Below are 14,254 nucleotides of genomic sequence, written 5' to 3' on the forward strand. Positions count from 1 at the left end.
TATGTATATGCTACTCTGAGTTAAAAAGGTTGGTACAGCAAAGGAAGCAGTAGTGGCAATACCAAACCAGGCAGATGATTGATGATCCAGGGATACAACTGTTTTCGAGTAACATTCTCTGATAGCACTTGTAAATATAATATGCGGTAAGTACGTAAATGTAACAAATAATCCCCTTTGCAATAAGTAGGTACCACAATCATTCACAGCTTCCTTCTGCGTCATTAAGATATTTAAGATGGCGATTTTTAGTACAAGTTGAGGTTGTTATATCTGTAGAATAACTAAACAGCACGTATTGGGGTATTCATAACAAGTACCAGAGATTTTAGTGATTCGTTAATATACCTTTACAATGAATTCTTCTGTTGTGATTTAGATATGCTTTTATCTGATGTAGCCGTAGACAGTCAGCCTTAGATCCATACTATAAGTATACAGAGGAAACAACTTGATCTCTAAAACGATTGTCGATTGTTTTACTAAAAAACAATAGTTTTTTGCGTTGGAATCTGTTTAATGAGTTTTTAGCATATTCACAGAGAATCCGTTACATCTGTCAGATGATACTAGATGGGTATTATGGATAACCATTAACCACTACAGCTGTATTGGACTCTATTGTCCAACTTAATATTTCCTTGCGTGACGAATTGGGTGGATGTTTTAACATGCCAGATCTCTGAATAGTGCTGAAGAATCAACAATTCGTATTTAAAATATCTCAATTATCCTATTGCTAAACAGATTTGAGAGCTAGATGCGTTGTCCCAAAAAAAGTAATTTTTTATTTCCATAATAGCCCGCTTCTCACAAATATCTTTACCAAATTGAACCAGGAAACTTGGATTGTATTTTCCAGTTACTGTTTTATCATGTGGTGTCCTTCATATGAAGCCGACTTTGGTAATATTAGGTGAATAGTAATTTACTTGTTACAACCGTCATCATCAATTAGCTTTTATCTTAGCGTCGTTTGGCTGCAGATGACAAGCTGCCTGCAATAAATAACACACAGTTGATCCTGAAAATCATGCAAACCGAGTGTGAAGGTATTAACAAAAAGAAACGAATTGTTGTTTCAACTAAATATTATCGTAAATTTCTATCCATTTAATAAAAATGTTCACATTACAAATAAATTAAATAGAAACCCACTGATAATTCCACAGAGGTGCTGAAACATGTCTGGGAACTTGGAGAAAACGGTGTTTTGCATAACTGGCTGGCCTTACATCCATTTCGATCAATGTGCTGCCATTCACCACATCATCCTTAGTCTGAAACCTCTTCCTTCCACGCCTCCTTCTCCTTTTCACACAGCCGTCTAAGAACTTTTATGTAAGCGCCTCCCTCTTTCATAATATATGTCCAATACTGTTTCATTCACTTTTTATAAATTGCATTCGGCAATTGTCTCTGCCGTCCCACCCTTCTCAGTGCCTGTTCATTTTTCGCTGTAGCCATTCAACTAATTCTCTCGATCCTTCGCCATATCCACATCTGAGAAGCATCTCGTCTTGCTCTGTCTGTCTTCTTCAGTGCCCTCTTTTTAGAACCGTACATGGGAACACTCCATAAAAAACATTTCACCCATCTTTCTGTCAAATCTTTGCCGATATTGATGAAGACAATCCCTCTTTTCTCATAAAATATCTCTCTTGCTGCAGTAATCCTCGTTTTATTTTTTGTGATGGTCTCCAGTTTGTTTCTATCTTGTTGACGAGGTATTTAAACACCTGCACATGTTCTAACAGCAGTCACTAAAACAGACAACGGGCAGGAGAGGGGTGTGCTGACAACATGCACCTCCATATCTGAATCGAGTGATGCCTGTCGGCTGAGGATAAACCTTTGCGCCTTTTAAAGGTCTGTTCTGGTGCAGATTAGATGTTTTTACATGCTCTAATAGTTCTCCATTCAGCATTATTTTAACACTTTCATTTTCTCCTGTTGCCGATATTTTTGTTTCCTGTTACTGATTTTCATTCCATAAATAATATACGTAAGTGTAGGAGTCTACGACCAAACTCTCTATAGTAAATTAATTCCCTTGAGCGCAACACTTGCAATAACGAACGACCAACGATTACGTGTCTCAGCTGCTGGTATATATTGATAGAAATTGACATCTGAAGTTATATCTACAAAAAGTAATTAACTTTGGTGACAGCTAAATTTAAGTTAGTCACCTCTATAACGTTAACGTCATATCACACTGTAGGTTTAAACCAAAGCAATTTCCATTCTTCATCACAAATTAGAGACTTATAAACTTAGTATGAGACCTAGTATTGTTAATCTCAAGGCACCTTTTTTAGATTTAGTGTTTCACTGAGTTGTCACATACTGAAATCTGGAAGGCAACTTTTCAGTTGGGTGCATTAGCGCAATCCACTACCTTTTGACGATTGTTTTCCTGATGGCGTGGAGTGTCTCATAACAATCTCTATTATTATTGACTTGTTTCGGAAGTTGACCATTGAAATTTGGAGAGTAAATGTCTCCGCAATTCACAGTATCTACGGTTTACAGTTCTAAGTACAATTTCAGTGACTATCCCTACTTTTGATGCTAATTCAATGGGCTTACTCCTCCCGATCGTGGAACATCACAAATTCATCGAACGACTTTCTTGTAATAGACATTTTTGTTGCTTTCTTCTAATTATTTCAATAAAAAAACGCTCTGCCCTGTACCATTCTCTCAGATAATTTCAGGTGTAATTGTTTCACACTAGATCACTCCGGACAGGTACTACTAGACAGCGCTTCATTCTGGAACCGCGCGACCGGTACGGTCGCAGGTTCGAATCCTGCCTCGGGCATGGATGTGTGTGATGTCCTTAGGTTAGCTAGGTTTAAGTAGTTCTAGGTTCTAAGGGACTGATGACCTCAGATGTTAAGTCCCATAGTGCTCAGAGCCATTTGACGCATTTTTGACTACAAGACACTTCACTGAAAGAACTGATTCCAGTGACTGAACGTCTAGTATATGTTTAAAAGGAATTTATGATTACATTTAGCTGCCAATATTTTCACATGGTGGTGATACTACTGATGTCTGATTACTTGCCATAGTAAATTTGTGGTGTCACCGCCAGACACCACACTCGCTAGGTGGTAGCCTTTAAATCGGCCGCGGTCCGTTAGTATACGTCGGACCCGCGTGTCGCCACTATCAGTGACTGCAGACCGAGCGCCGCCACACGGCAGGTCTAGAGAGACTTCCTAGCACTCACCCCAGTTGTACAGCCGACTTTGCTAGCGATGGTTCACTGACGTCTACGCTCTCATTTGCTGAGGCGATAGTTAGTATAGCCTTCAGCTACGTTATTTGCTACGACCTAGCAAGGCGCCAGGATCCGTACTATTGATATTGTGAATCATGTACCATAAAGAGCGACGTTCTCCATTAATGGATTAAAGTTATGTATTCAACCAGCTACGTCCGTTTTTCTCAATTCTAATTCCCTTGTCACGTTCCAGACCTCACGCCAGCCTGCGTGAGCTGAGACGCGTGCATTTCGGCCTCCTTTAGAAAAACACGGTTGGCTCTTCTGCCAAACACAACAAAATTTTCACTGAAGTCACTTTCCTCTATACAACTGAGGTGTCTGCACACATTCTCGGAAGTTATGCGTGTGATTTGCCAGACCATTCTTTCATGATTACCTTGAAGAGTAGCGGTGCTGCTACACTTACAGGTACCTGGAGATACGTTGAAGGCTAAGACAAGAAATTTTTAGTCATGCCGCAAATCAATTTGAATATTTCGCATGCAACAGTTTTCTATTTTATGTATGTGTACATGCACATAGTGTTATTTCGAAGTCGGTAAAGTCGGCATTAACCTTAAAACCGCCTTCTATCTTTTTTTACTCACCTTGTGACTGGTTTGACACGGTCTGCCTTTAATTCCTTTCCTGTTCCGAACTTTTCACCTGAAAGCACCACTTGCACCCCATGTCCTCACTTATTTGTCGGACCCCACTCTCTGACTTCCTTTACAGTTTCTATCTTCCTCAGCTTCCTCTAGTAACGTGGAAGTTATGCTGTGGTTTCTTAAAACATGTCCCATCAATCTGTTACTTCATGTTAGTGTATTCTGTATGTTCACTGCTTCACTGCTTCTGTAGAGAACCTCCCTACCTTTACCTTATTAGCCGACGCAATTTTCATCGTTATTCCGAATCACCACATTTCAATTGTCTTCTAATGGGGTTTTCCACAGTCCATGAATCACCATCATAAAATTTCCAGACATTTCGTTCCCAAATTAAGGCTTATATTTGAAATGAATATGCCATACTTCATTTGACGAGAACTAACTAAATTTCCAGTGATAGTTTGGTTTTTAGGTCCTTTTTGCTTCGTCTGTCATAGTTTATTTGACTTCCAAAGTAGGAGAATTCCTTAACCTTGTCTACTTTGGATGTTGAAGTTCTCGCTATTCTTGTTTCTGCTACTTCTCGTTATTTTCGTCTTTGGCTTATTCTCAATTCATATTCTTTGCTCAATAGACTGTTCATTCCAGTCAACAAATCGAATTAATGTCCATCGTTTCAGCGTAACGACAAGTACCGCTACGAAGATCAAGAATGATACAGCAGAAAGGGCTGTCAGCCGAAATCAGCCAATAGCACACTGACTAGGACGTAACCACGACAAGAGCAGCATCTACACGGTGAGAATAAAAGCGAAAAGCGACGCGCAGCCTGGCGTCAGCGCAACCCCCTCCTCCAAGTGCCACGCATCTTTTTTTCTCGCCTCCATACCCCAGAGCGGTTTCTCCTCTTTCCCCCCCCCCCCCCCCCCACCCGCTGAGTCTGTGACCCACTCCTCGGCTGTTTCCCTCTCCCGTCCTTCCCTCCCCAGGCCCCTTCTGTGCGCACCCACACTATTCCTCCCCCCTCCTCCTTCTCTAGCACCACCCTTTTCCCCTCTCTTCCCTTCTCCCTCGTATACGTATCCCTGGCAGATCCAGTTTGTTCTTCGTCATGTGTGCTATGTCAACCTTATGTTTGGTGCTGTTTTACCGTGAAGTGAACTGCTGTGATTTTAATCGTCTGCTGGACTTGTACATAGTGTTGCTGTCCATGACATTTCTCCGCCCCTTGCAACTTTTATGCTCCTCCGAAACTTCACGTTGTGTTCTTTTGATCGCGTGTGGGTTCTTGTGTACACAACTATTTTGGATTTGTATCTCCATTTTTACAATCACCCCCTTTTGTATGCTACCTCCCACTATATTACCCCTTTTTATGTCTCAGTTTCGCCATATTTTCTCCTTTATGTTGTTTTAAATGTCTCCCTGTTACGCAATTACTGTCTCGGCTGAAAAGCGGCGCTATACTGCTGCCAGCCCTTCCTTAACGGGGAATTGAAAAGTAATTAAATAAACTAGCCTCGGCCCACTAGTAGATCTGGACTAGAAGAGAGCACTAGAAGAGCTGCAGAGACAGTACGGATAGGAGTTGCTTATGAACTTGTGTGACTGGCTTGCATGGAATTTGTATCTGCCAAAGGACGTTGATTATTTGCATGTCGCCAATAGCTTGCGAAAGTTAAATACTGTCATTTCAATACTGTAATAAACTAAATTAAATTGAACTGCTTGTATGTTTTCCAGTTATCAGAGAAAACATCTTCCCAGACACCCTATAAGAGACTAGTGGGCAGGATCCCACATCCATGACATTCACTGAGGATAGCGATGTTATGAGCGAATGTTATCGTTGGTATACTTCCACACTGCATTTTATTTACACACTCCAACTTTTCCTTTACTTCAGTCGTTGCTTCCTTGATTTTAGATTGAACGGTAGGGGTGAAAGATAGCTTTCCCGTCCTGTACGTTTTTCAGTCCTAGTATGTCGACCTTGGCCTTCAGTCTCAGTGCTCGCTTATTGTAGTTGTTGACTCACACTACTATACAAAGGAACGTCGTTTAGCGTTCTTAACAAATAGCATTATAAGTACTTAACCATTTCACTTTCTATTCTCACACGATACTCTAATAAACATTTTGACATACATATTTAACATATTTTAAAATAACATGTTATATAAGTACATATAAAATATATAAAGGAGAAATGCTGTTAGCAAAAATTTCGAAGAGGTCTTAAATGAGTTTCTGAAAATTTTTACAAGATACTGTAATAATCGTTTGTATGGATATAGCTATTCATTTTTTTATATATTCATTTATAGACGTATGTAATGCGTCAAAGCTTGACTCAATACTCTAATAAAATTTAGACGAACGTAGGCTATGAACTTTTTAAACGACAATGCACAGGTTTTCTGATAACGACTGTGAGCCAGAAAAATGCTGTGCTGTGAAAATACGCAGCTTTGATATATTTTTCGCAGCCACTTTCAGCAGCGATACGATTGCATGTAAAGCATTAGAAAAATTGGTTGTCCCATCTATTTTCTTTCACTATGTGCTGTTCTGATTTGTTCCTAGACGTCGGTTTCACAGAAATCAGAACACTACTACGGAAAATTGATTCGTCTGAAGCTTTGTAATCCTACCCTTACACAAAATAAAACTATGCAAAATACTGTCATTGAAGTTACTACCAGATTCAGCATCTGGAGAGGTGTCTTTCATGTCCCGTATAGCAGTGTTCCAAACAGATGCAGTCATTCATTTTAAGCGACTTCAGGTAGGAATCAAAGTTTCGTTTGCAGGCGCAAGGTCAGAGTGAGGCATAAGAGGACAGACAACAGGGAGGGTGGGGGGGGTGGGGGGGGTGGGGGAGGAATCTGACAAAAAGTGTGGTGAAAAGCGGACAGGCAGAGAGAGGAAGGAAGAGATGAGTGGGGGGGGGGGGGGGGGGAGAAGGAGCTGATGGAGAAAGAGAGGAGGAAACGGCCGGAGAAAATGGGGATGAAGCCGTTTAGGACATACATCACAACTCCCACATGAATTTAGCAATTGCGAGGCATTGTTTGCTAGTACTGTATATACCAGTCTTTTCCCACAGTTTACTCTTATCTTTTTCAGAATTTCTGAATGCTCATCTCACGAATGAACGTAAGAGATTGGAATTCCCGTTATGTTGGTTCCACACGACAGTTACTTGCTCTTAACAACATTCACCAGATCCAAGCACAAAACGAAGTTCAAATTTCCGCCCGATATAAACGTCAGTATCGTAAGTCTACTGTTCTGCACCTTTGTCCTGCAAAACTTCTCTTACCCTGTTGTAGCCATTACGTGTTTTTCATTAACATGCGACAGTCCTTGGTCCAGGGAACTGCTAAAATAAATTGCATTTTTCTTACAGGCTTGCTGAAAAGCAGTTGCCTACTCCCGATAAAGCTACGTGAACCGATTTTAAATTCCGCGTTTCCTACTTGCTACAACTGTCATTTACTCGCCTCTGCGTTGACTGAAGTATGATTGTGCTTAATAACTTTAAATGAAGTAATTTCGGAAGACAGAATCTAATTTTCCACACAGCTTTCGTTTCAGAATCGTTCGCTTCATTTCCATTAAGATCAATGCTTGAACTCTACCATCAGTTCTTACGAACCGAAAGCGGGACTCATCTGACCAAAGCCACAGTTTTCCAGAAGTCAATGTCCAACCAATACGATCACTAGCCCAGGAGAGGCGCTTCACCTGTCCACATTATTTTCTTCCACTATTTGGACGCTCCAGGTTTGAGTCTTTTATTTTCACAGTCTCAGAGGTAAAAATCTTTTTTTACAGAATTTTGAACGCTTCTCACGTAACTGTTCGTACTCTTGAGTTCGTTCGCCAACATTACAGCACTGGCTTTTTGCTACATCTTCCCAAAATTTTTACACAGCCATGGTGGGTTGTTGCAGTTCCTTCTACTTCACAAAAATGATGATCAGATTGCGTACAATAAGTTTGAATTTTCGTTAGAGCTATTCTAAATTCACCTTTTTAGCACTGAATGTTCTAATTATTACAAAAGTCGCTAATCATTTTACAATAGAACTTTCTAAGGGCTTATAACATACTAAGTTTCCTCACGTTTGACTTAACACAAGTGATGAATGATATGATATTCTTGTACTATCCATGCCCTGAATTGATAATTTCGATCCTGATACTTTCTTTCTATTTTTGCAGTTACATCAAATACTTTCCTCGGCAGATGGACGTATCTTCATCTGATAAGGATGCTATGTTTAGAAAATGTCTATTGGTTAAGGGTGGATGGCTGATGTAAATCATCTGCGACCTCTTTGGCATGATAAAAATTCCTTCAGCAATGTTTTACATATTCATTTCTCATCTGGACATGTCACTGATTTCTGTCTTACCTGGACATTAAACTATTTACTTCAACTGAGAGCCTATCCATTGTTGCCCACTCCCTTCAGAACTTAATTCTTCGTAACTAGTTATTGCTGTCTTAAGTAAACTTTCTGAATCAAGTATGACTTGCTCGTTGTTATCGATAGTGAGAGAAATTAATTTTAAAAGTCTACAGCACTTCAACGATGAAGTAATATTGGGTTTATATCCTTATCTGGCGGATGTGCATCTCCTCTATAGCAACTTCGATTACCAAAACTTTCATGTACCTGACTCATCTGGTATTAGGCTGGTGCATAAGTTTGTAGCGTTTATGTTTCGCATATTGATATTCCGGTTGCTATGGGCTTAGTTATTTATAGAATTTTTTTTAATTTGTTGATCACTGTTGCTGTTTGCATTTTCATGTGGTCATTTTGTCATTCGGAGATAGTGAGTGGAGCAGTGGATGCAATAAAATGGAGTGCCAAACGGAGAAATCCGAACATTTCCGATGTTTTCTTCTGTTTGAGTGCTGTAGAGGGGTCACAGCAGCGGAGACAGCCAGCAATGTTTGCACCGTCCGTAGGAATAATGCTGCTGGAGAAAGCACGCCAAGACAATTGTTTTTTCGTTTTAAGGAAGATCGTTTAGTAACACTCCTCGTCCAAGAAGACATTTCGGGTTTTTAAAATACTGTTTAAACCCATTAATCCACAATGACCCATGCCACTGTACTCATCAACTGGCAAATGTACTTAACTGTGGTGCGGTATTTGCAAACAATGGAGAAGGTTCAAAAATCTGATGTAAGGTTACCCCATGCTGTAAGCCAAAATAACAAAAATATATGGTCATATTTGGTCATATATGCACCTTAGGTTTCTCGGCATAAACTGGATCTTAAATCATTCTGATCTTTTCTATGCTGTATCGCTACTAGTTAACTAACACAACGAAAAGAAAGACGTGGGTGAGCCCAAACAAAACAGAGACACCCTGTATGAAGACCAACGCGCATCCACAAAAGTTAATGCTACACATCTGGTGGAACAGAATACTACGAATTGCCTCCCCGAAGTGTAATCATCACTGTTGACATTTATTGTCAACAACTGAAACGTCTTGCAAACGCCCAAGAACAACGACCATGAATACTACGTGAAGTGATGCTACTCCACAATAACGTCGCCTTACACATTAAGAGAAACTAACGAAAAACGCTATACAAGACTTGGGTTGGGAAACCATTCCACACCCACCCGATTCAATTATCTTGTGCCCTCAGGATTTAACCTTCTCCGCTCTCTGTCGAACAACGTTGAAGGAACTCCTTTCCAAGACAAAAATTCGCTCCGAATCTGATTCGACGTGTTTTTCGCCTGTCTAGGGCTCGAAAACTTACCCCAGCGCCTGTCTAGGTATCGAAAACTTACCCCAGCGCAGGCGATCTTTTGTAAATTGTTATGGAGAGCATATTACTGACGAGTAATGTCTCTGTTAGGTGTATCTGTTGTGTTTATTAAACTCGAGGGAAAACGCTACGAACTTATGCATCAACCCATTATATATTCCTACGCGCATGTTCTCATGTATTCCGCTTCCTGACAATAATACACACTTTGTGTGTTAAATCAGACCTCCACTCTACACAGAAAGTATTAAATATACATCCGGAATCATCGTACAGTCGAAGGATATCCTAACGAGAGGGCTAGGAGATCATGTCACAAATGCCAAGCTGAGCATTCGCGCCTCCTCTGCCCGCTTATCCCTTGTCCCTTGCAAGCCAAGATAACAGCTTAACATAAACCACGAATTGCAGCAATCTGCAGCCAGTGGCTATTGCGAGAGCTTCGAAGTCTCGGACAAGACCACTTGACGAGCGTAAGGAGATCATACTGATCACAGCAAAATATTGAAGAAGGTTATACAGAAATCCTAACACCTGCATTATGAGAAAAAGATAAATACATCCAGCAATATAATAAAAACAATATGGGATATAGTTCAGTAAGAGACAAGTAGGACCAGAAATGAGGACGAACAAATAGCTCTAAAAATAAATGAAACCCTGGTAACAAACGCATGCTGTGTTGCAAACCATTTAAACAACTATTTTGTCTCTGTTACAGATAGTATGGGGTTGTCAGGTTCAGAAAATAATGCAGTGGACTATCTGAGAACAGTGCACACAAGCAATCTCAGTAAAATGGAATTGACTTCACCCAAAGAAGTAGAATCCATCATAAAGTCCATGAACTCAAAGCATTCTATTGGTTATGATAACATACAAACAATGTTAATAAAAGAGTGTTCGTGTGAGATTAGTCATATTTTAAGTTATTTGTGTAATGAATCACTTGTCACAGGAACATTCCCAGATTGGCTTAAATATGCTGAAGTTACATTTCTTCACAAGAAAGAGGACAATGAAATGCCGTCAAATTACAGACCGATCTCACTTTTGCCAGATTTTTCAAAAATCTTTGAAAAGGTTATGTTCAAGCGTCTACTTAAGCATCATAGTGAAAATAACATACTGACAGAGGCAAAATGTAGGTTTCTTAAGGGTTCTGACTGTGAGTAAGCTATTTACACTTACAGCGAAAATTTCCTTAATTCATTGGAAAACAAATTAGCGGCAACTGTCATGATCTCTGACCTGTCAAAGGCGTTTGACTGTTTGAATCACAGCATTCTTTTAAGTAAATTAAAATATTATGGCGTCACTGGTAGTGCTGCAAAGTGGTTTCAGTCATATCTTACTAATAGAAAACAAAGGGTGCTATTACATAACATTTCAGCAGTAGACAATCAGACATCATCTGACTGGGAAGAAACTATATGTGGAGTTCCCCAAGGTTCCATACTAGGTCCACTACTGTTACTTGTGTATATTAATGACCTGTCATCTGTTAAATTACGAGATCCCAAGTTTGTCGAATTTTCAGATGGTACAAACATTGCAAATAATAGTAAATCAAAAATAAATTTAGAAAGGGCAGCTAATCAAATTTATACTGACATTAATAAGTGGTTCATAGCCAACTCACTGTCACTAAACATTGAAAACACCCACTATATGCAGTTCAGAACTTCGAAGAGATTTCCTTCTGGTATTTGTATAAAATACGATGACATGGAAATAGGAGAAGTTGAGAGTGTAAAATTCTTGGGATTACACCTTGATAATAAATTCAGCTAGGAGCAACATACTAACGAAATACTAAAGCGCCTGAACAAGTCTCTGTTTGCAATGCGAATGATGTCTGACTTAGGAAATGTAAATATAAGAGAACTGGCATATTTTAGTTATTTTCACTCCATTATGTCATATGGTATAATATTTTTGAGGTAACTCAACAAACAGTAAAAAAATTGTTAGAGTACAGAAGCGTATAATAAGAGTAATCAGTAGTGTAAATCCAACAACATCATGTCGAAACCAATTCAAAGAATTGGGCATATTAACCACAGACTCTCAGTATATTTACTTCTTAATGAAGTTTGTTGTAAATAATACATTTCTTTTTCCAACTAACTGCTTAGTACACAATATCAATACTAGGAATAAGAACAATATATATAAAGATTTAAAATCACTTACTCCTACCCAGAAAGGAGTCCAGTATTCAGTAACGCATATTTTCAATAAGTTATCAGCAACCATTAAGAGTTTAGTTTCAGACAAGGCACAACTGAAACATAATTTAAAGGAATTTTGGGTGGCCAATTCCTTCTATTCCATCCATGAGTTTCTCAACAAGTGCAGTAGACCATTCTAATGGAAATTTATTGTAGTTTAATTGTTGACAGTATTTGGCTGTAACAGTCTAGTAACTACTTACAATGCGAATGATAGATATATGGGAAGCAGATATAAGTCTTAAGTCTGTAAATAGTTGAAGTATGATTATAAATATTGTACCCAATCTTATTATTCTTAACTGAGGATAACTGAAATGAATAATTTACTTTAATTTTTGACAATACTTGGTTGTAATAGCCAAGAAACAAGCGAATGATGGATTTAATGAAAGCAGATGTAAGCATTATAACTGAAAATACTAGAAGTTTAAATTTAATTCATGTACATAATTTTACTGTTTGACAGAGAATCATTAAAATGAATGAAACTCAAGTTTTTGTATTTACATTTTTGTAATGCCTTTATCTGACATGTTCCTCACCCAGGAGGACTCCCTCTTTTATGGGTCTATGGAAGGAATAATTAATCTAATCTAATCTTTGGTGACCAAACACCTTTTCCCCCCGATAGATATGGTATTCTACTTAAATAATCCTACAGAGCTTCAAAATATATGAAGAATGACATCGCGCAAGTGCTGTAATCTGTATTTGTTCAGAATAACTGGTTTCAGACATGCGATTATCTCCTGGTTTAGTATTAACCAGGTAAAAAGAAGGTTCGTTGGCATCAAATACTCTATTTGTCACATATACATGTATCGATTATCTTATACAGTTCTCCATCAATAAGTGCACAGATCGATATTCCATTGCAGTGTTCTGTGTACTGCCTGACCACTATCATAAAATAGCAATGGATAAGAATGGCTGAAATACTGACTTACGTCCTTATCCATAGCTGTTTTATGCTAATGGTTAGGCCACAAAAGGAAATAAATATTTTTACAAAGGTACTGCTGACCACGTACACAGCAGAAACACACATCGTTCATCACTACATAGACCTCTGTAAAAATAACAACTACGACATTATAGCAGTGAGAGAAGAGTTGGAAATTACATAGCATATCTTAGAACCAGAATGATAATCTTAGACTAGACTGATTCGCTAAATTCAGTTGCAGAATAAACTCCGTTGAGTTCCTCATAAATTAGTCATCTCAAGAAATTAATTAATGCACACGTGTACTATATGAAGCATCAAAAATAATTGATTTCACCTCTCCCTTTTTAACGCTTTCCCAAAAATTTCAGGGAACGAGGCAATTTTGCAAGTTATGTATGGAAGTTATTTAGTTTAAATTTTATGGAGCTCAGATAGAGACAAGGCAAAAGCTATGGGTTTCACGAAAATTATTCGACATAACATTTGTCTTAACTTTAAACATTACTTATACCTTCGAATATTTGATTCTGAACTATACCTTCCGAAGTTAAAGCTTGTGGAGCTCAGAGACGGACAAAAGCTCTGGGTTTAACTAAAACTGTTCGAAATAACATTTGTCAAAGCTTTAGAGATTAGGTGTATCTTCGAATATTTGATACTGAACAATACCTTACCTTTGTGATCAGTACTTCCCCATACCAGCAAAATATTAGGAGCTGAATGGCTGCTCCAGTGAAGTATACACAGTACCGACAGAGGGCGCCAAAGTCATTAGAAATCTGTAACATACGGCGAATGAGCCAGTTACTATGTGCAATCAAGTACATTCGACGTATGCTAAAATACAAATGGAATTGACTATAACGATATTGGTTTCCATCTGCTACCCCACCCTGGCTACCTCCGGTGCCTGTCCAATCGGCTCACACTCTGGCCAGGCTGCCTCTGACATCGGGTCGGCCGACTCCTCTCTTGTGGAGCAACGAAACCCACACTATCCGAAAGGTACCAATGGCAGGTGAATTGGGGAACTACTGCCCTATTAGCTTCACAGCTCGTGCATCTATATTTCTGGCAAGATTAATATACAGAAGAAAGGGAAACGCAACTGAGGAGATGTTAGATGAATAATTATTTGGTCTTACCGAACATAAAGGCAGGAAAGGGAGTTTCACCCAATCTGATTATGGCAATAAAGTCACTGCACAAAACTAGCGAAAGAAGATTGCGTACTGTAAGAAATGGGACAGAATCTGCTGATACTAATCAAGGAGTCGAGACAAGGCTGCCAATTGTACCCCACCCTACCTCTACATCTACAACTACAGCTACATGGCTGCTTTGCAAATCACATTTACGTACCTGGCG

At 39.0% G+C, this 14,254-nt stretch overlaps 1 protein-coding gene across 1 annotated transcript in view; it reads right to left on the minus strand.

Annotated features, from left to right (window-relative positions):
• The window catches only part of LOC126272977 (odorant receptor 43a-like), a 194,062-nt gene that overhangs the window by 118,736 nt on the left and 61,072 nt on the right, over positions 1-14,254 (minus strand). Inside the window, exon 5 of the mRNA XM_049976317.1 lies at positions 13,561-13,665. Within this exon, the coding sequence (XP_049832274.1) occupies positions 13,561-13,665 (105 nt within the window). The remainder of the gene's footprint in view (positions 1-13,560; positions 13,666-14,254) is intronic.

Source organism: Schistocerca gregaria, chromosome 5 (genome assembly GCF_023897955.1).
Source record: "Schistocerca gregaria isolate iqSchGreg1 chromosome 5, iqSchGreg1.2, whole genome shotgun sequence".
NCBI lineage: Eukaryota > Metazoa > Arthropoda > Insecta > Orthoptera > Acrididae > Schistocerca > Schistocerca gregaria.